The 19,406-nt window shown below is 61.7% G+C and overlaps 1 protein-coding gene across 1 annotated transcript in view; it reads right to left on the bottom strand.

Moving 5' to 3' along the window:
• The window catches only part of TAOK2 (TAO kinase 2), a gene marked incomplete at its 3' end in the record, with an annotated part of 56,631 nt that overhangs the window by 32,700 nt on the left and 4,525 nt on the right, over positions 1-19,406 (bottom strand). Inside the window, exons 5-15 of the mRNA XM_072849087.1 lie at positions 18,815-18,860; positions 18,618-18,714; positions 17,579-17,692; positions 17,410-17,501; positions 17,235-17,328; positions 17,037-17,118; positions 16,763-16,930; positions 12,736-13,011; positions 5,814-6,164; positions 4,083-4,211; positions 2,722-2,925 (exon numbers count right to left, since the gene is read on the bottom strand). Of these exons, the coding sequence (XP_072705188.1) occupies positions 2,722-2,925; positions 4,083-4,211; positions 5,814-6,164; positions 12,736-13,011; positions 16,763-16,930; positions 17,037-17,118; positions 17,235-17,328; positions 17,410-17,501; positions 17,579-17,692; positions 18,618-18,714; positions 18,815-18,860 (1,653 nt within the window). The remainder of the gene's footprint in view (positions 1-2,721; positions 2,926-4,082; positions 4,212-5,813; positions 6,165-12,735; positions 13,012-16,762; positions 16,931-17,036; positions 17,119-17,234; positions 17,329-17,409; positions 17,502-17,578; positions 17,693-18,617; positions 18,715-18,814; positions 18,861-19,406) is intronic.

Raw genomic sequence — 19,406 nt, 5'->3', positions numbered from 1 at the left:
AAAAAAACCCAAAAACCCCCAAAACCAAACAAACAAAAACCAAAAAACCCCAAAACCCCCAAAACCAAACAAAAAAAGGAAAACACAGAAAGAGAAGGGAGAGAAAGCAGGGAGGGGGGGGGAGGGGAGGGACCCATGGGTGCTGCCCCACTGAGGGGGGAGGGGAGCGGGTCCGTGCCCCCCCCCCGCCGCTGCCCCCTCTGCACCCCGGGGGGTGTGGGGTGTCCCATAGGGTCTGCCCCACAGATTCGAGGAGGCCCCTGCCCCATAGATGCCCCATAGCCCCCCTTATCGCCTGCTAGGAGCCCCACAGCCCTGCCCCATAGATTCACGGACTCCCCTGCCCCATAGATGCCCCATAGCCCCCCTTATCGCCTGCTAGGAGCCCCATAGCCCTGCCCCATAGATTCAGGGACTCCCCTGCCCCATAGATGCCCCATAGCCCCAGAGACCCCCTTATCGCCTGCTAGGAGCCCCACAGCCCTGCCCCATAGATTCAAGGAAGCCCCTGCCCCATAGATGCCCCATAGCCCAGAGACCCCTTATTGCCTGCTAAGAGCCCCACAGCCCTGCCCCATAGCCCCAGGGAACCCCTGCCCCATAGATTCAGGGACCCCTCGTCACCTCCTCCAATACCTACAACCCTGCCCCATAGCCCCAGGGAACTCCCTGCCCCATAGATGCCCCATAGCTTCAGGGACCCCATTACCACCTGCTAGGAGACCCACAGCCCTGCCCCAAAATTTAGGCACCTCCTGCCCCATAGATGCCCCATAGCCCCAGAGACTCCCCTGCCCCATAGATTCAGGGACCCCTTCATCACCTGCTAGGAGCCCCACAGCCCTGCCCCATAGATTCAAGAAACCCCCTACCCCATAGATGCCCCATAGCCCCAGAGACCCCCTTATCACCTGCTAGGACACCCCTAGCCCTGCCCCACAGATTCGAGGAGGCCCCTGCCCCATAGATGCCCCATGGCCCAGAGACCCCCTTATCACCTGCTAGGAGCCCCACAGCCCTGCCCCATAGATTCAGGGACTCCCCTGCCCCATAGATGCCCCATAGCCCCGGAGACCCCCTTATCGCCTGCTAGGAGCCCCACAGCCCTGCCCCATAGATTCAAGGAAGCCCCTGCCCCATAGATGCCCCATAGCCCAGAGACCCCCTTATTGCCTGCTAAGAGCCCCACAGCCCTGCCCCATAGCCCCAGGGAACCCCCTGCCCCATAGATTCAGGGACCCCCCTCATCACCTCCTCCAATACCTACAACCCTGCCCCATAGCCCCAGGGAACTCCCTGCCCCATAGATGCCCCATAGCTTCAGGGACCCCATTACCACCTGCTAGGAGACCCACAGCCCTGCCCCAAAAATTTAGGCACCTCCCTGCCCCATAGATGCCCCATAGCCCCAGAGACTCCCCTGCCCCATAGATTCAGGGACCCCTTCATCACCTGCTAGGAGCCCCACAGCCCTGCCCCATAGATTCAAGAAACCCCCTACCCCATAGATGCCCCATAGCCCCAGAGACCCCCTTATCACCTGCTAGGACACCCCTAGCCCTGCCCCACAGATTCAAGGAGGCCCCTGCCCCATAGATGCCCCATGGCCCAGAGACCCCCTTATCACCTGCTAGGAGCCCCACAGCCCTGCCCCATAGATTCAGGGACTCCCCTGCCCCATAGATGCCCCATAGCCCCGGAGACCCCTTATCGCCTGCTAGGAGCCCCACAGCCCTGCCCCATAGATTCAGGGACTCCCTGCCCCATAGCCCCAGGGACTCTCCTAACCCCCCAAACCCTTCCCCACCCCTCCAGGGACCCCCTGAACCCTCCCCACCCCCCAGTGACCCTCCTAACCCCCTGTAAGCCCTTCCCCACCCCCATAAAACCCCTAACCCCCCCCCAACCCCTTCCCCACCCCCAGTGATCCTCCTAACCCCCCATAACCCTTCCCCACCCCCATAAAAGCCCCCTAACCCTCCCCCACCCCTCCAGTGACCCTCCTAACCCTTCCCCACCCCCATAAAAACCTTCCTAACCCCCCTAACCCCTTCCCCACCCCTCCAGTGACCCTCCTAACCCCCCATAACCCTTCCCCACCCCCATAAAAGCCCCCTAACCCTTCCCCACCCCCCCAGTGACCCTCCTAACCCCTCCTAAACCCTTCCCCACCCCCATAAAAGCCCCCTAACCCTTCCCCACCCCCCAGTGACCCTCCTAACCCCTCCTAAACCCTTCCCCACCCCCATAAAACCCCCTAACCCTTCCCCACCCCCAGTGACCCTCCTAACCCCCCTAAACCCTTCCCCACCCCCATAAAACCCCCTAACCCTTCCCCACCCCTCCAGTGACCCTCCTAACCCCCATAACCCTTCCCCACCCCCATAAAGCCCCCTAACCCCTCCCCCACCCCTCCAGTGACCCTCCTAACCCCTCCAAACCCTTCCCCACCCCCCAGTGACCCTCCTAACCCTTCCCCACCCCCATAAAAACCTTCCTAACCTCCCTAAACCCTTCCCCACCCCTCCAGTGACCCTCCTAACCCCCCATAACCCTTCCCCACCCCCATAAAAGCCTTCCTAACCCCTTCCCCACCCCCCAGTGACCCTCCTAACCTCCCCTAAACCCTTCCCCACCCCCATAAAACCCCCCCCTAACCCCTTCCCCCACCCCCTCGACCCTCCTCCGCCCCCCACCCCCTCCCCTCCCCTCCCCCCTCACCTCCCGCAGCAGATCCTGGTCGAGGTTGTGGCGGGCCAGTAACATCTTGCGCTTGTACTGGCGGCACTGGAGGTCGAAGTACTGGCGCTGGCGGCAGAGCAGCGCGGCCTCCTCCTCCGCCTGCAGCTGCTGCAGCGTCTCCTTCTGCCGCAGCAGCCGCTCCTGCTTCTCCCGCTTGGGCGTGCTGGGGTTCTCCTGCAGCTCCTGCCCCACGGCGCGGGGCGGGGGGGGGTAAAGGGGCGGGGGTGAGTTTGGGGGTCGCTGGGGGTGGGGAGGGGTTGGAGGGGAGGGAATGGGGAGATGGGGGTGGGGGGATTTGGGGTCCCTAGGGGATGGGGAGGGGTTGGAGGAGGGAATGGGGGTACGAGGGGGGATTTGGGGGTCGCTGGGGTGGGGAGGGGTTGGAGGAGGGAATGGGGGTACAAGGGGAGATTTGGGGTCGCTGGGGGTGGGGAGGGGTTGGAGGAGGGAATGGGGAGATGAGGGGGTGGGGGGATTTGGGGTCGCTGAGGGTGGGGAGGGGTTGGGGGAGGGAATGGGGAGATGGGGGAGATTTGGGGGTCGCTGGGGGTGGGGAGGGGTTGGGGGGAGGGAATGGGGAGATGAGGGGGATTTGGGGGTCGCTGGGGGTGGGGAGGGGTTGGAGGAGGGAATGGGGGTACAAGGGGGATTTGGGGGTCGCTGGGGGTGGGGAGGGGTTGGAGGGGAGGGAATGGGGAGATGAGGGGGATTTGGGGTCGCTGGGGGTGGGGAGGGGTTGGAGGAGGGAATGGGGAGATGGGGGGGGATTTGGGGGTCGCTGGGGGTGGGGAGGGTTGGAGGAAGGGAATGGGGGTACGAGGGGGATTTGGGGTCCCTAGGGGATGGGGAGGGGTTGGAGGGGAGGAATGGGGAGATGAGGGGCTGGGGGATTTGGGGTCGCTGAGGGTGGGGAGGGGTTGGGGGAGGGAATGGGGATATGGGGGGGGGATTTGGGGGTCGCTGGGGGTGGGGAGGGTTGGGGGAGGAAATAGGGATATGGGGGGGTGGGGGGATTTGGGGTCCCTAGAGGATGGGGAGGGGTTGGAGGGGAGGAAATAGGGATATGGGGGGGTGGGGGATTTGGGGGTCCCTGGGGGATGGGGAGGGGTTGGGGGGGAGGAATGGGGATATGGGGGGCTGGGGGATTTGGGGGTCGCTGGGGTGGGGAGGGGTTGGAGGGGAGGGAATGGGGGTACGAGGGGGAGGGAATGGGGGTCGAGGGGGAGGGTTGGGGAGGGGTTGGGGGGGATTTGGGGGTCGCTGGGGGTGGGGAGGGGTTGGGGGGAGGGTTGGGGGTACGAGGGGGGTGGGGGGGATTTGGGGGTCCCGGGGGTCCCCACCTCCTTGAGCTGCTCCTTGCGCAGTTTGTAGTGCCGCCGCTGGGCCTCCAGCAGGTTGCCCAGCTCCTTCTTCTGCTGGCCCAGGATGTGCTGCTGGAACTTCTTCTCCTCCCCCAACGCCACCTTGGCCTAAGGGCGGGGCCGGAGGGGCGGGGTCAGTGGGCAGGGCCGCCACGCCCTCGCAGGCCCTGCCCACCGAGCCCAAACACCCGCCCCCCCCCCCCCCCCCGGGGTCTATGGCCTTTAGGGAAGCAGCAGCACATCGGTAGCCACGCCCCCTTGTGCCTTGGGACACGCCCCCCGAGGGGTGACCCCTGCCCCCCGAGGGGTGACCCCGCCCCTTAGGCCCTGCCCCCGGTCTCACTCAGCCCCTGAAGCCACACCCCGTTCTGGCTCCGCCCACAACCCCACCCACTCCCCCTCAAAGCTCCTCCCACCCAGCCACACCTCCTTCTCAAGCCCCTCCCACCGCCTCAAGCCCCGCCCACCTGCTCATGGAAGGCATCCTGGCCAGCTGCTCCCCCCAGCCCCACCCCTCAAGCCCCTCCCACCCCTTCTCAGAGATGCCCTGGTGCCTCCCGGCCACCTCAAGGTCCTCTGGGGCCGACGCTCCCACCCCCACCCCCTCTCCCCCAGCCCCACCCCTCAAGCCCCTCCCACCCCCTCAAGCCCCTCCCACCCCCTCAAGCCCCTCCCACACCCCCTCAAGCCCCTCCCACCTCCTTCCCCAAGCCATGCCCTGATACCTCCTGGCCACCTCAAGGTCCTCTGGGGCCGACCCTCCCCCCCCCCCAAGCCCCACCCCCTCAAGCCCCTCCCACCCCATTAAGCCCCTCCCACCCCCTCAAGCCCCGCCCACCCCTTCTCGAAGCTGCCCTGGTACCTCCTGGCCACCTCTAGGTCCTCTGGGGCCGACCCTCCCCACCCCCTTCCCCCCAAGCCCCACCCCCAAGCCCCTCCCACCCCTCAAGCCCCTCCCACCTCCTTCTTGAAGCTGCCCTGGTGCCTCCCAGCCACCTCAAGGTCCTCTGGGGCCGACCCTCCCCACCCCCACCCCCTTCCCCCCAAGCCCCACCCCTCAAGCCCCTCCCACCCCCTCAAGCCCCTCCCACACTCCTCAAGCCCCTCCCACCTCCTTCTCAGAGATGCCCTGGTACCCCTGGCCACCTCAAGGTCCTCTGGGGCCGACGCTCCCCACCCCCACCCCCTTCCCCCCAGCCCCACCCCCTCAAGCCCCTCCCACCCAAGCCCCTCCCCCACCCCTTTAGCCCCTCCCCCACCCCTTTAGCCCCTCCCACCTCCTTCCCCAAGCCATCCTGGTACCTCCCGGCCACCTCAAGGTCCTCCGGGCCGACCCTCCCCACCCCCACCCCCTCTCCCCCAGCCCCACCCCCCAAGCCCTCCCACCCCCTCAAGCCCCTCCCACCCCTCAAGCCCTCCCACCTCCTTCTCAGAGCTGCCCTGGTGCCTCCCGGCCACCTCAAGGTCCTCTGGGGCCGATGCTCCCCACCCCACCCCCTTCCCCCCCAAGCCCCACCCCCTCAAGCCCCTCCCACCCCCTCAAGCCCCTCCCACACTCCTTAAGCCCCTCCCACCCCCTTCTCAGACATGCCCTGGTACCCCTGGCCACCTCAAGGTCCTCTGGGGCCGACGCTCCCCAACCCCCCCCAAACCCCACCCTCCCCCCAGCCCCACCCCCAAGCCCCTCCCACCCCCTCAAGCCCCGCCCACCTCCTTCTCGAAGATGGCCTGGTGCCTCCGGGCCAGCTTGTCGGCCTCGGCGGCGGCGGCCAGGCGCTGGCTCTCCAGCTCGCGGTCGAGGCGCAGGCGGTGGTCGGCCAGCTCGGCGCGCAGGCGCTGCTCCAGGCCCAGGAGCTGCTTCTGGTGCTGGCGCCGCATGCGCTGGTACCCGCTGAGCTGCTCCCGCGACGCCGCCTCCCGCTCCCGCGCCCGCTGCTGCCGCGTCACCGAGGCGGCGGGGCGGATGGTGGAGAAGGGGTGGGGGAGGGGAGAAGCGGGGAAGGGCGGCGGGGGGAGGGGAGGGGGGGGAGGGGGGGGAAGGGCGTAGAGGCCGTCGGGGGGCTGCGGGAGATGGGGAAGGGGAGGGGGGTGGAGCAACGGGGAGGGAGTCTTCCCACCGCCCCGCCCCGCCCCGCGGAGGGGACCCGCAGGGGGTCGTCCCTGCGGTGGTGGCCCCATCTCAGGACCTTCTCAAGGTGCTAAACCCAGGCTTTAGAACCTTCTTTTCGTGGTGGCCCCATCTCAGGACCTTCTCAAGGTGCTAAACCCAGGCTTTAGAACTTTCTTATGGTGGTGGCCCCATCTCAGGACCTTCTCAAGGTGCTAAACCCAGGCTTTAGAACGTTCTTATGCTGGTGGCTCCATCTCAAGACCTTCTCAAGGTGCTAAACCCAGGCTTTAGAACCTTCTTATGGTGGTGGCCCCATCTCAAGACCTTGCCATGGTGCTAAACCCAGGCTTTAGAACATTCTTTTGGTGGTGGCCCCATCTCAGGACCTTCTCAAGGTGCTAAACCCAGGCTTTAGAACCTTCTTATGGTGGTGGCCCCATCTCAAGACCTTCTCAAGGTGCTAAACCCAGGCTTTAGAACGTTTTTGCGGTGGTGGCCCCATCACAGGACCTTCTCAAGGTGCTAAACCCAGGCTTTAGAACCTTCTTATGGTGGTGGCCCCATCTCAGGACCTTCCTATGGCGCTAAACCCAGGCTTTAGAACCTTCTTATGCTGGTGGCCCCATCTCAGCACCTTCTCAAGGTGCTAAACCCAGGCTTTAGAACCTTCTTATGGTGGTGGCCCCATCTCAGGACCTTCCTAAGGTGCTAAACCCAGGCTTTAGAACCTTCTTATGGTGGTGGCCCCATCTCAGGACCTTCTCAAGGTGCTAAACCCAGGCTTTAGAACCTTCTTATGGTGGTGGCCCCATCTCAGGACCTTCCTAAGGTGCTAAACCCAGGCTTTAGAACCTTCTTATGGTGGTGGCCCCATCTCAGGACCTTCTCAAGGTGCTAAACCCAGGCTTTAGAACCTTCTTATGGTGGTGGCCCCATCTCAGGACCTTCCTAAGGTGCTAAACCCAGGCTTTAGAACCTTCTTATGGTGGTGGCCCCATCTCAGGACCTTCTCAAGGTGCTAAACCCAGGCTTTAGAACCTTCTTATGGTGGTGGCCCCATCTCAGGACCTTCTCAAGGTGCTAAACCCAGGCTTTACAACCTTCTTATGGTGGTGGCCCCATCTCAGGACCTTCTCAAGGTGCTAAACCCAGGCTTTAGAACGTTCTTATGGTGGTGGCCCCATCTCAAGACCTTGCCATGGTGCTAAACCCCGGCTTTAGAACCTTCTTATGGTGGTGGCCCCATCTCAGCACCTTCTCAAGGTGCTAAACCCAGGCTTTACAACCTTCTTTTCGTGGTGGCCCCATCTCACGACCTTCTCAAGGTGCTAAACCCAGGCTTTAGAACCTTCTTATGGTGGTGGCCCCATCTCACGACCTTCTCAAGGTGCTAAACCCAGGCTTTAGAACCTTCTTAGAACCTTCTTCTCGCTTCATGGCCCCATCTCACGACCTTCTCAAGGTGCTAAACCCAGGCTTTAGAACCTTCTTTTGGTGGTGGCTCCATCTCAAGACCTTCTCAAGGTGCTAAACCCAGGCTTTAGAACCTTCTTTTGGTGGTGGCCCCATCTCAGCACCTTCTCAAGGTGCTAAACCCAGGCTTTAGAACCTTCTTATGGTGGTGGCCCCATCTCAAGACCTTGCCATGGTGCTAAACCCAGGCTTTAGAACCTTCTTATGGTGGTGGCCCCATCTCAAGACTTTCTCAAGGTGCTAAACCCAGGCTTTAGAACCTTCTTATGGTGGTGGCCCCATCTCAAGACCTTCTCAAGGTGCTAAACCCAGGCTTTAGAACCTTCTTATGGTGGTGGCCCCATCTCAGGACCTTCTCAAGGTGCTAAACCCAGGCTTTAGAACCTTCTTATGGTGGTGGCCCCATCTCAGCACCTTCTCAAGGTGCTAAACCCAGGCTTTAGAACCTTCTTTTCGTGGTGGCCCCATCTCAGGACCTTCTCAAGGTGCTAAACCCAGGCTTTAGAACTTTCTTATGGTGGTGGCCCCATCTCAGGACCTTCTCAAGGTGCTAAACCCAGGCTTTAGAACGTTCTTATGCTGGTGGCTCCATCTCAAGACCTTCTCAAGGTGCTAAACCCAGGCTTTAGAACCTTCTTATGGTGGTGGCCCCATCTCAGGACCTTCCTAAGGTGCTAAACCCAGGCTTTAGAACCTTCTTATGGTGGTGGCCCCATCTCAAGACCTTGCCATGGTGCTAAACCCAGGCTTTAGAACATTCTTTTGGTGGTGGCCCCATCTCAGGACCTTCTCAAGGTGCTAAACCCAGGCTTTAGAACCTTCTTATGGTGGTGGCCCCATCTCACGAGCTTCTCAAGGTGCTAAACCCAGGCTTTAGAAGCTTCTTATGGTGGTGGCCCCATCTCAAGACCTTCTCAAGGTGCTAAACCCAGGCTTTAGAACGTTTTTGCGGTGGTGGCCCCATCACAGGACCTTCTCAAGGTGCTAAACCCAGGCTTTAGAACCTTCTTATGGTGGTGGCCCCATCTCAGGACCTTCCTATGGCGCTAAACCCAGGCTTTAGAACCTTCTTATGCTGGTGGCCCCATCTCAGCACCTTCTCAAGGTGCTAAACCCAGGCTTTAGAACCTTCTTATGGTGGTGGCCCCATCTCAGGACCTTCCTAAGGTGCTAAACCCAGGCTTTAGAACCTTCTTATGGTGGTGGCCCCATCTCAGGACCTTCTCAAGGTGCTAAACCCAGGCTTTAGAACCTTCTTATGGTGGTGGCCCCATCTCAGGACCTTCCTAAGGTGCTAAACCCAGGCTTTAGAACCTTCTTATGGTGGTGGCCCCATCACAGGACCTTCTCAAGGTGCTAAACCCAGGCTTTAGAACCTTCTTATGCTGGTGGCCCCATCTCAGCACCTTCTCAAGGTGCTAAACCCAGGCTTTAGAACCTTCTTATGGTGGTGGCCCCATCTCAGGACCTTCCTAAGGTGCTAAACCCAGGCTTTAGAACCTTCTTATGGTGGTGGCCCCATCTCAGGACCTTCTCAAGGTGCTAAACCCAGGCTTTAGAACCTTCTTATGGTGGTGGCCCCATCTCAGGACCTTCCTAAGGTGCTAAACCCAGGCTTTAGAACCTTCTTATGGTGGTGGCCCCATCTCAGGACCTTCTCAAGGTGCTAAACCCAGGCTTTAGAACCTTCTTATGGTGGTGGCCCCATCTCAGGACCTTCCTAAGGTGCTAAACCCAGGCTTTAGAACCTTCTTATGGTGGTGGCCCCATCTCAGGACCTTCTCAAGGTGCTAAACCCAGGCTTTAGAACCTTCTTATGGTGGTGGCCCCATCTCAGGACCTTCTCAAGGTGCTAAACCCAGGCTTTACAACCTTCTTATGGTGGTGGCCCCATCTCAGGACCTTCTCAAGGTGCTAAACCCAGGCTTTAGAACGTTCTTATGGTGGTGGCCCCATCTCAAGACCTTGCCATGGTGCTAAACCCCGGCTTTAGAACCTTCTTATGGTGGTGGCCCCATCTCAGCACCTTCTCAAGGTGCTAAACCCAGGCTTTACAACCTTCTTTTCGTGGTGGCCCCATCTCACGACCTTCTCAAGGTGCTAAACCCAGGCTTTAGAACCTTCTTATGGTGGTGGCCCCATCTCAGGACCTTCTCAAGGTGCTAAACCCAGGCTTTAGAACCTTCTTATGGTGGTGGCCCCATCTCACGACCTTCTCAAGGTGCTAAACCCAGGCTTTAGAACCTTCTTTTGGTGGTGGCTCCATCTCAAGACCTTCTCAAGGTGCTAAACCCAGGCTTTAGAACCTTCTTTTGGTGGTGGCCCCATCTCAGCACCTTCTCAAGGTGCTAAACCCAGGCTTTAGAACCTTCTTATGGTGGTGGCCCCATCTCAGCACCTTCTCAAGGTGCTAAACCCAGGCTTTAGAACCTTCTTATGGTGGTGGCCCCATCTCAGGACCTTCTCAAGGTGCTAAACCCAGGCTTTAAGAACCTTCTTATGGTGGTGGCCCCATCTCAGGACCTTCTCAAGGTGCTAAACCCAGGCTTTAGAAGCTTCTTATGGTGGTGGCCCCATCTCAGGACCTTCTCAAGGTGCTAAACCCAGGCTTTACAACCTTCTTATGGTGGTGGCCCCATCTCAGGACCTTCTCAAGGTGCTAAACCCAGGCTTTAGAACCTTCTTATGCTGGTGGCCCCATCTCAAGACCTTCTCAAGGTGCTAAACCCAGGCTTTAGAACCTTCTTATGGTGGTGACCCCATCTCAGGACCTTCTCAAGGTGCTAAACCCAGGCTTTAGAACCTCCATATGGTGGTGGCCCCATCTCAGGACCTTCCTATGGTGCTAAACCCAGGCTTTAGAACCTTCTTATGGTGGTGGCTCCATCTCAGGACCTTCTCAAGGTGCTAAACCCAGGCTTTACAACCTTCTTATGGTGGTGGCCCCATCTCAGCACCTTCTCAAGGTGCTAAACCCAGGCTTTAGAACCTTCTTATGGTGGTGGCCCCATCTCAAGACCTTCCTATGGTGCTAAACCCAGGCTTTAGAACCTTCTTATGGTGGTGGCCCCATCTCAAGACCTTCTCAAGGTGCTAAACCCAGGCTTTAGAACCTTCTTATGGTGGTGGCCCCATCTCACGACCTTCTCAAGGTGCTAAACCCAGGCTTTAGAAGCTTCTTATGCTGGTGGCCCCATCTCAAGACCTTCCTATGGCGCTAAACCCAGGCTTTAGAACGTTCTTGCGGTGGTGGCCTCATCACAGGACCTTCTCAAGGTGCTAAACCCAGGCTTTAGAAGCTTCTTATGGTGGTGGCCCCATCTCAAGACCTTGCCATGGTGCTAAACCCAGGCTTTAGAACATTCTTGTGGTGGTCGCCCCATCTCAGGACCTTCTCAAGGTGCTAAACCCAGGCTTTAGAACCTTCTTATGGTGGTGGCCCCATCTCAGGACCTTCTCAAGGTGCTAAACCCAGGCTTTAGAACCTTCTTATGGTGGTGGCCCCATCTCAGGACCTTCTCAAGGTGCTAAACCCAGGCTTTAGAGCCTTCTTATGGTGGTGGCCCCATCTCAGGACCTTGCCATGGTGCTAAACCCAGGCTTTAGAACCTTCTTATGGTGGTGGCCCCATCTCAGGACCTTCTCAAGGTGCTAAACCCAGGCTTTAGAACCTTCTTATGGTGGTGGCCCCATCTCAAGACCTTCCTATGATGCTAAACCCATGCTTTAGAACCTTCTTATAGTGGTGGCCCCATCTCAGGACCTTCCTATGGTGCTAAACCCAGGCTTTAGAACCTTCTTATGGTGGTGGCCCCATCTCAGGACCTTCTCAAGGTGCTAAACCCAGGCTTTAGAACCTTCTTATGGTGGTGGCCCCATCTCAAGACCTTCCTATGGTGGTAGACCCACGCTTTACAACCTTCTTATGGTGGTGGGACCCATCAGAACATCTCTACGATGATGGACCCACACATCAAGGCCTCCCTAGGGTGGCGGACCCAAACTTTAGACCTTCCCTGCGGTGGTGGAACCCATCCGGATGTCCCTACGGTGATGGCCCCACCTCAGAACCTCCCTACGGTGGTGGCCCCAAATCTTAGGGTCTCCCTACGGTGATGGAACCCATCTGGACGTCCCCATAGTGGTGGCCCCCACCTCGGACCCTCCCTACCGTGGTGGCCCCCACCTCAGGACCTCCCTACCGTGGTGGCCCCCACCTCAGGACCTCCCTACCGTGGTGGCCCCCACCTCAGGACCTCCCTACCGTGGTGGCCCCCACCTCAGGACCTCCCTACCGTGGTGGCCCCCACCTCAGGACCTCCCCTACCGTGGTGGCCCCCACCTCAGGACCTCCCTACCGTGGTGGCCCCCACCTCAGGACCTCCCTACCGTGGTGGCCCCCACCTCAGGACCTCCCTACCGTGGTGGCCCCCACCTCAGGACCTCCCTACCGTGGTGGCCCCCACCTCAGGACCTCCCTACCGTGGTGGCCCCCACCTCAGGACCTCCCTACCGTGGTGGCCCCCACCTCAGGACCTCCCTACCGTGGTGGCCCCCACCTCAGGACCTCCCTACCATGGTGGCCCCCACCTCAGGACCTCCCTACCGTGGTGGCCCCCACCTCAGGACCTCCCTACCGTGGTGGCCCCCACCTCAGGACCTCCCTACCGTGGTGGCCCCCACCTTCAGGACCTCCCCACGGTGGTGGAACCCATCCTGACGTCCCCACGGTGGTGGAACCCATCCCGACGTCTCCACGGTGGTGGAACCCATCCCGACGTCCCCATGTGGCCCCACCTCAGAACCTCCCCACGGTGGTGGAACCCATCCCGACGTCCCCACGGTGGTGGAACCCATCCCGACGTCCCCACGGTGGTGGAACCCATCCCGACGTCCCCATGTGGCCCCACCTCAGAACCTCCCCACGGTGGTGGAACCCATCCCGACGTCCCCACGGTGGTGGAACCCATCCCGACGTCCCCACGGTGGTGGAACCCATCCCGACGTCCCCACGGTGGTGGCCCCACCTCCCGCTGTCCCTCAACTCACGGGCAAGCGGTGGATGACGGAGCTGTTGGAGGTGACGGTGTGCTCCCCCTCCTGCATCATGGCCAACTCGGGACCTTCCTCTTCCTCCTCTTCTTCTTCTTCTTCTTCCTCTTCTTCTTCTTCTTCTTCCTCCTCCTCCTCCTCCTCCTCGGAGGGGTCGGCCAAGCTGTTGACGCTGCTGCTCTGGCTGGAGGCGCTGATGGACATGCTGGGCAGCGAATGGCTGCTCTCCATGCTGCCCACCGTCCCCGCCCGCTGCAGGAAGGACTCCGGCTCCTGGGGGAAGGAGAAGGGACAACGGTGGGGTGGGGACCTCAGGGAGGTGACAAGGGGGACCCCAAGTGGGAGGAGGACGTGGGGATGGGCCACGAGGGACAACGAGGAGATCGGAGATGTTCCATGGGGTCAACGGGACCTCGGGAGGGACAAGGAGGACCTTGGAGATGTTCCATGGGGTCAACAGGACCTCAGGAAGGACAGTGGGGACCTCCAGAAGGTGACACAGGGGACAAAGATGTGGGGATGGGCCATGGGGGACATCGAGGACCTTGGAGATGTTCCATGGGGTCAACGGGACCTCGGGAGGGACATCGAGGACCTTGGAGATGTTCCATGGGGTCAACGGGACCTCAGGAGGGACATCGAGGAGATCGGAGATGTTCCATGGGGTCAACGGGACCTCAGGAGGGACAGCGGGGACCTCCAGAAGGTGACACAGGGGACAAAGATGTGGGGATGGGCCATGGGGGACATCGAGGACCTTGGAGATGTTCCATGGGGTCAACGGGACCTCGGGAGGGACAACGAGGACCTCCAGAAGGTGACACAGGGGACAAAGATGTGGGGATGGGCCATGGGGGACATCGAGGTCTTGGAGATGTTCCATGGGGTCAACAGGACCTCGGGAGGGACAAGGAGGACCTTGGAGATGTTCCATGGGGTCAACAGGACCTCAGGAGGGACAGTGGGGACCTCCAGAAGGTGACACAGGGGACAAAGATGTGGGGGATGGGCCATGGGGGACAACGAGGACCTTGGAGATGTTCCATGGGGTCAACAGGACCTCAGGAAGGACAACGAGGACCTTGGAGATGTTCCATGGGGTCAACAGGACCTCAGGAGGGACAATGAGGACCTCCAGAAGGTGACACAGGGGACAAAGATGTGGGGATGGGCCATGGGGGACATCGAGGTCTTGGAGACGTTCCATGGGGTCAACGGGACCTCGGGAGGGACAGTGGGGACCTCCGGGAGGTGACACAGGGGACAAAGAGGACCCCAAGTGGGACAAGGACGTGGGGATGGGCCATGGGGGACATCGAGGACCTTGGAGATGTTCCATGGGGTCAACGGGACCTCGGGAGGGACAACGAGGACCTTGGAGATGTTCCATGGGGTCAACAGGACCTCAGGAGGGACAGAGGACCACAGGGACGTCCCACGGTGGTGGCCAAGACCTCAGAGGCCAACCAGGACCCCAGGGACGTCCCACGGTGGTGGCCAAGACCCCAAAGGGGACAAGAAATTCATGAGAACGTCCCACGGTGGTGGCCAAGACCCCAGGAGGGACAGTGGGGACCTCCGGGAGGTGACACAGGGGACAAAGAGGACCCCAAGTGGGACGAGGACGTGGGGATGGGCCATGGGGGACAACGAGGACCTCAGGGAGGTGACACAGAGCAAACAGGGTCCCAGGTGGGACAATGAGAAGATGGAGATGGACCATGGGGACAACGAGGAGCTCAGAGGTGGCCCATGGGGGTGAACAGGACCCCAAGGGGACAGTGGGGACCTCAAGGAGGTGACACGGGCGTCAAGGGGACCCCAGGTGGGACAAGGACGTGGGGAGGGACCGTGGCGGTCAATGAGGACCCCAAAAGGGACAACGCGGTCATGACCACGTGGCGTTGGGTTGGACAAGACCCCGAAGGGGACAACAAGGCCCCCCCAGAACGTGCCACGAGGGTGGAGAAGACCTCAAGAGGTGACAGGGGACCACAGGGACGTCCCACGGGGGTGGAGAAGACCCCAAAGGGGACAAGAACTTCATGAGAACGTCCCACGGTGGTGGCCCAGACCCCAGGAGGTGACAGAGGACCCCAGGGACGTCCCACGGTGGTGGAGAAGACCCCAAAGGGGATAAGAACTTCACGAGAACGTCCCATGGTGGTGGCCAAGACCCCAAAGAGGCCAACGAGGACCCCAGGGACGTCCCACGGTGGTGGCCAAGACCCCAAAGAGGCCAACCAGGACCCCAGGGACGTCCCACGGTGGTGGCCCAGACCCCAGGAGGTGACAGAGGACCCCAGGGACGTCCCACGGTGGTGGCCAAGACCCCAAAGGGGACAAGAACTTCATGAGAATGTCCCACGGTGGTGGCCCAGACCCCAGAAGGTGACAGAGGACCACAGAGATGTCCCACGGTGATAGAGAAGACCCCAAACAAGTCAAGAAGTCCATGAGAACATGTCATGGTGGTCCCTTGTCACCTCCTGGGGTCGTGGCCACCACAGAGACGTGCCACAGGGGTGACCAAGACCCCAAAATGGACAACCAGGACCCCAGGGACGTCCCACGGGGGTGGAGAAGACCCCAAAGGGGACAAGAACTTCATGAGAACGTCCCACGGTGGTGGCCAAGACCCCAGGAGGTGACAGAGGACCCCAGGGACGTCCCACGGTGGTGGCCAAGACCTCAGAGGCCAACCAGGACCCCAGGGACGTCCCACGGTGGTGGCCAAGACCCCAAAGAGGCCAACCAGGACCCCAGGGACGTCCCACGGTGGTGGCCAAGACCCCAAAGGAGACAAGAACTTCATGAGAACGTCCCACGGTGGTGGCCCAGACCCCAGGAGGTGACAGAGGACCCCAGGGACGTCCCACGGTGGTGGCCCAGACCCCAGGAGGTGACAGGGGACCACAGGGACGTCCCACGGTGGTGGAGAGGACCCCAAAGGGGACAAGAACTTCATGAGAACGTCCCACAGTGGTGGCCAAGACCTCAGGAGGTGACAGAGGACCACAGGGACGTCCCATGGTGGTGGAGAAGACCCCAAAGGGGACAAGAACTTCATGAGAATGTCCCATGGTGGTGGCCAAGACCCCAAAGAGGCCAACGAGGACCCCAGGGACGTCCCACGGTGGTGGCCAAGACCTCAGAGGCCAACCAGGACCCCAGGGACGTCCCACGGTGGTGGAGAAGACCCCAAAGGGGACAAGAACTTCATGAGAACGTCCCACGGTGGTGGCCAAGACCCCAGGAGGTGACAGAGGACCCCAGGGACGTCCCACGGTGGTAGAGAAGACCCCAAACAAGTCAAGAAGTCCATGAGAACGTGTCATGGTGGTCCCTTGTCACCTCCTGGGGTCGTGGCCACCACAGAGACGTGCCACAGGGGTGACCAAGACCCCAAAATGGACAACCAGGACCCCAGGGACGTCCCACGGTGGTGGCCCAGACCTCAGGAGGTGACAGAGGACCCCAGGGACGTCCCACGGTGGTGGCCCAGACCTCAGGAGGTGACAGAGGACCCCAGGGACGTCCCACGGTGGTGGCCAAGACCCCAGGAGGTGACAGGGGACCACAGGGACGTCCCACGGTGGTGGCCAAGACCCCAAAGAGCACAAGAACTTCTTGAGAACATACCAGGAGGTTGACCAAGGCCCCAAAGGGGACAAAGTGGAACCCAGGGACGTCCCACGGTGGTGGAGAAGACCCCAAAGGGGACAAGAACTTCATGAGAACGTCCCACGGTGGTGGCCAAGACCCCAGGAGGTGACAGGGGACCACAGGGACGTCCCACGGTGGTGGCCCAGACCCCAGGAGGTGACAGAGGACCCCGGGGACGTCCCACAGTGGCGGAGAAGCCCCCAAAGACCACAACAACTTCTCAAGAACATCCCACGAGGTTGACCAAGCCCCTCCCCAAAAAGCCACAAGTGAACCCCGGGCCGTCGCCGAAAACCCCCCCCCAGCGGGGGAGGAGCAGCAAGAACCCCACCCCCCCACCCCCCAGAGCCTTCCTCACCTCCTCCTCCTCGCCGGGCTCGGGTCCGGGTCCGTTGGGGGCTTCTTGGAAGAGGATCTTCTTCATCTTGCGGTACTGGAGGTTGTCCAGCTCCCTGACGGCGTCCTTGGTCCTCTGGATCAGGTCCAAGACCACCCGCTGGGGACGTTCCCGGAGCAGGAACCGGTGCTGAGGGGGGGGTGGGGAACGACACGTTATGGGGGGGTGGGGTGTCCCCAAAATTTTGGGGACCCCACCCCACCCCCACCCTTGGTGGCCCTCGTGGAAGTTCTACCTTGAGGAGAACGTCGGAGGTGGGACGATCGAGCGGGATCTTCTGGAGACAGGAATCCACGAAATTGCGGAAATATTCTGACCTAACAATGAATCGACGGCGGTTGGGGGGCACCCTAGATATGGGGGGGCACCCTAGATATTGGGGGGCACCCTAGATATTGGGGGGGCACCCTAGATGTGTGGGGTGGGGTCTCACCAGTGGCTGGCTTGGAGAACGGGGGATTCGTTCTGGGCTATGTGGTATAAGGCACTCATCGCGTTCATGTTGAAGAGCGGCGGTTTTCTCTCCGCTATGGGGCGAAGCGCTCGGGTGGGTCAGAAAATATAGGGCAGCCCCATAGCTGCCCCCTATCTGCCCCACAAGTCCCTACCCAGCTCGATGCAGGTGATGCCCAACGACCAGACGTCGGCTTTGCCGTCGTATTGACCCTCGTCCATAGCCAAGATCACCTCCGGCGCCATCCTAGGAGGACGTAGGGGGCGTTAGGCCCCGCCCCGCCGTGGGGCTGAGCCCCATAAGTGTTTTCTCCGCCCCCTTACCAATAGGGCGTCCCCACGAAGGAGTTGGCGGGGGCGACGATGGAGGCCGAGCCGAAGTCGCCCAATTTCACCTGCCCCGGCTCCGTCAGCAGGATGTTGCCGGCTTTCACGTCTCTGTGGGGCAGAGGGGGGGGATCAGTGGGGCAGGGGAAGGTGGAAGCGGTGGGGGGGACATGGAGAAACAGGCGGATGTGGGATGACAGGGATGGGATGGGCCGTGGGGCAGACGTGGGGCAGACGTGGGGCAGACGTGGGGCAGACGTGGGGCAGACGTGGGGCAGACGTGGGGCAGACGTGGGGCAGACGTGGGGCAGACTGAGCTTGGGGTGGGCTGTGGGGCAGACAGAGGCTGGGGTGCGCTATGGGGCAGCCACACGCTGGGGTGCGCTATGGGGCAGCCCGACCCCAAGGCAGTCTGTGGGGCAATGTGACCGCCTGGTGCGCCGTGGGGAACAGGAGGGGCGGAGAGAGCCCGGGATGCGCTATGGGGCAGCCGTGGGGCAGCCGCAGCCTGAGGTGCGCTATGGGGCATGCTGTGGGGCAGACGCAGGCTAGGGTGCGCTATGGGGCAGCCGACCCCAAGGCAGTCTGTGGGGCAATGTGACCGCCTGGTGCGCCGTGGGGAACAGGAGGGGCGGAGAGAGCCCGGGATGCGCTATGGGGCAGCCGTGGGGCAGCCGCAGCCTGAGGTGCGCTATGGGGCACACTGTGGGGCAGACGCAGGCTAGGGTGCGCTATGGGGCAGCCGACCCCAAGGCAGTCTGTGGGGCAATGTGACCGCCTGGTGCGCCGTGGGGAACAGGAGGGGCGGAGAGAGCCCGGGATGCGCTATGGGGCAGCCGTGGGGCAGCCGCAGCCTGAGGTGCGCTATGGGGCACGCTGTGGGGCAGCCGCAGCCTGAGACGCGCTATGGGGCAGCCCGACCCCAAGGCAGACTGCGGGGCAGCGTGACTGCCTGGTGCGCCGTGGGGCACAGGAGGGGCGGAGAGAGCCCGGGACGCGCTATGGGGCAGCCGTGGGGCAGCCGTGGGGCACGCACCTGTGGATCATGTTGTGGGCGTGGAGGTAGGCCAGGCCCTGCAGCGCCCCATGGGTGATGGCCGCGATCTCCACCTCCTGCAGCGGCTTCTTATGCACTGGGGGGGCAAAGGGGGTGAGCGGGGGATCTGTGGGGCGCCCCACGGCGCTGCCCCATGGCACCGCCCCACGGCTCTGCCCCACGGCGCCGCGACTCACCCTCCAGCAGGTCGGAGGCCGAGCCCAGGCAGTACTCCATGGCCAGCTGGGTGGAGAAGAGTCAGCGCCTGCCCCACATCTGCCCCCCAAGTCCCACCGTGGGGCAGCCCCCGGCCCCATAGCCCGGCCGTGGGGTAGCCCCTGCCCCACACGAGACCTCGCTGTAGGTTCTGCCTCACCCCAGAACTGTCCCCAGAGCCCAGCTATGGGTCTTGTGCCCCCCAAGTGCACCCTGCCCCACATCTAGGGGTCTCAACGCCCCCCTGCCCCACATCTATGGGTCCCAAGACCCCCCAAAACTCCATCTATGGGTCCCAAAAAGCCCCCTGCCCCACACCTATGGGCCCCTACACCACCCTGCCCCACACCTATGGGCCCTGACAACCCCTGCCCCACGCCTATGCGTCTCAAAGCATCCCCAAACCCCATCTGTGGGTCCTGACACCCCTCTGCCCCACATCTGTGGGTCCCAAGGCCCCCAAGACTCCATCTATGGGTCCTGAACCCCATCTACGGGTCCCAAAACGCCCCCCTGCCCCACATCTATGGGGCCCTACACCCCTCTGAAACTCCATCTATGGGTCCCGAACCT

Source organism: Ciconia boyciana, chromosome 36 (assembly GCF_034638445.1).
Source record: "Ciconia boyciana chromosome 36, ASM3463844v1, whole genome shotgun sequence".
NCBI lineage: Eukaryota > Metazoa > Chordata > Aves > Ciconiiformes > Ciconiidae > Ciconia > Ciconia boyciana.
This window is presented reverse-complemented; position numbering and strand designations above follow the sequence as displayed.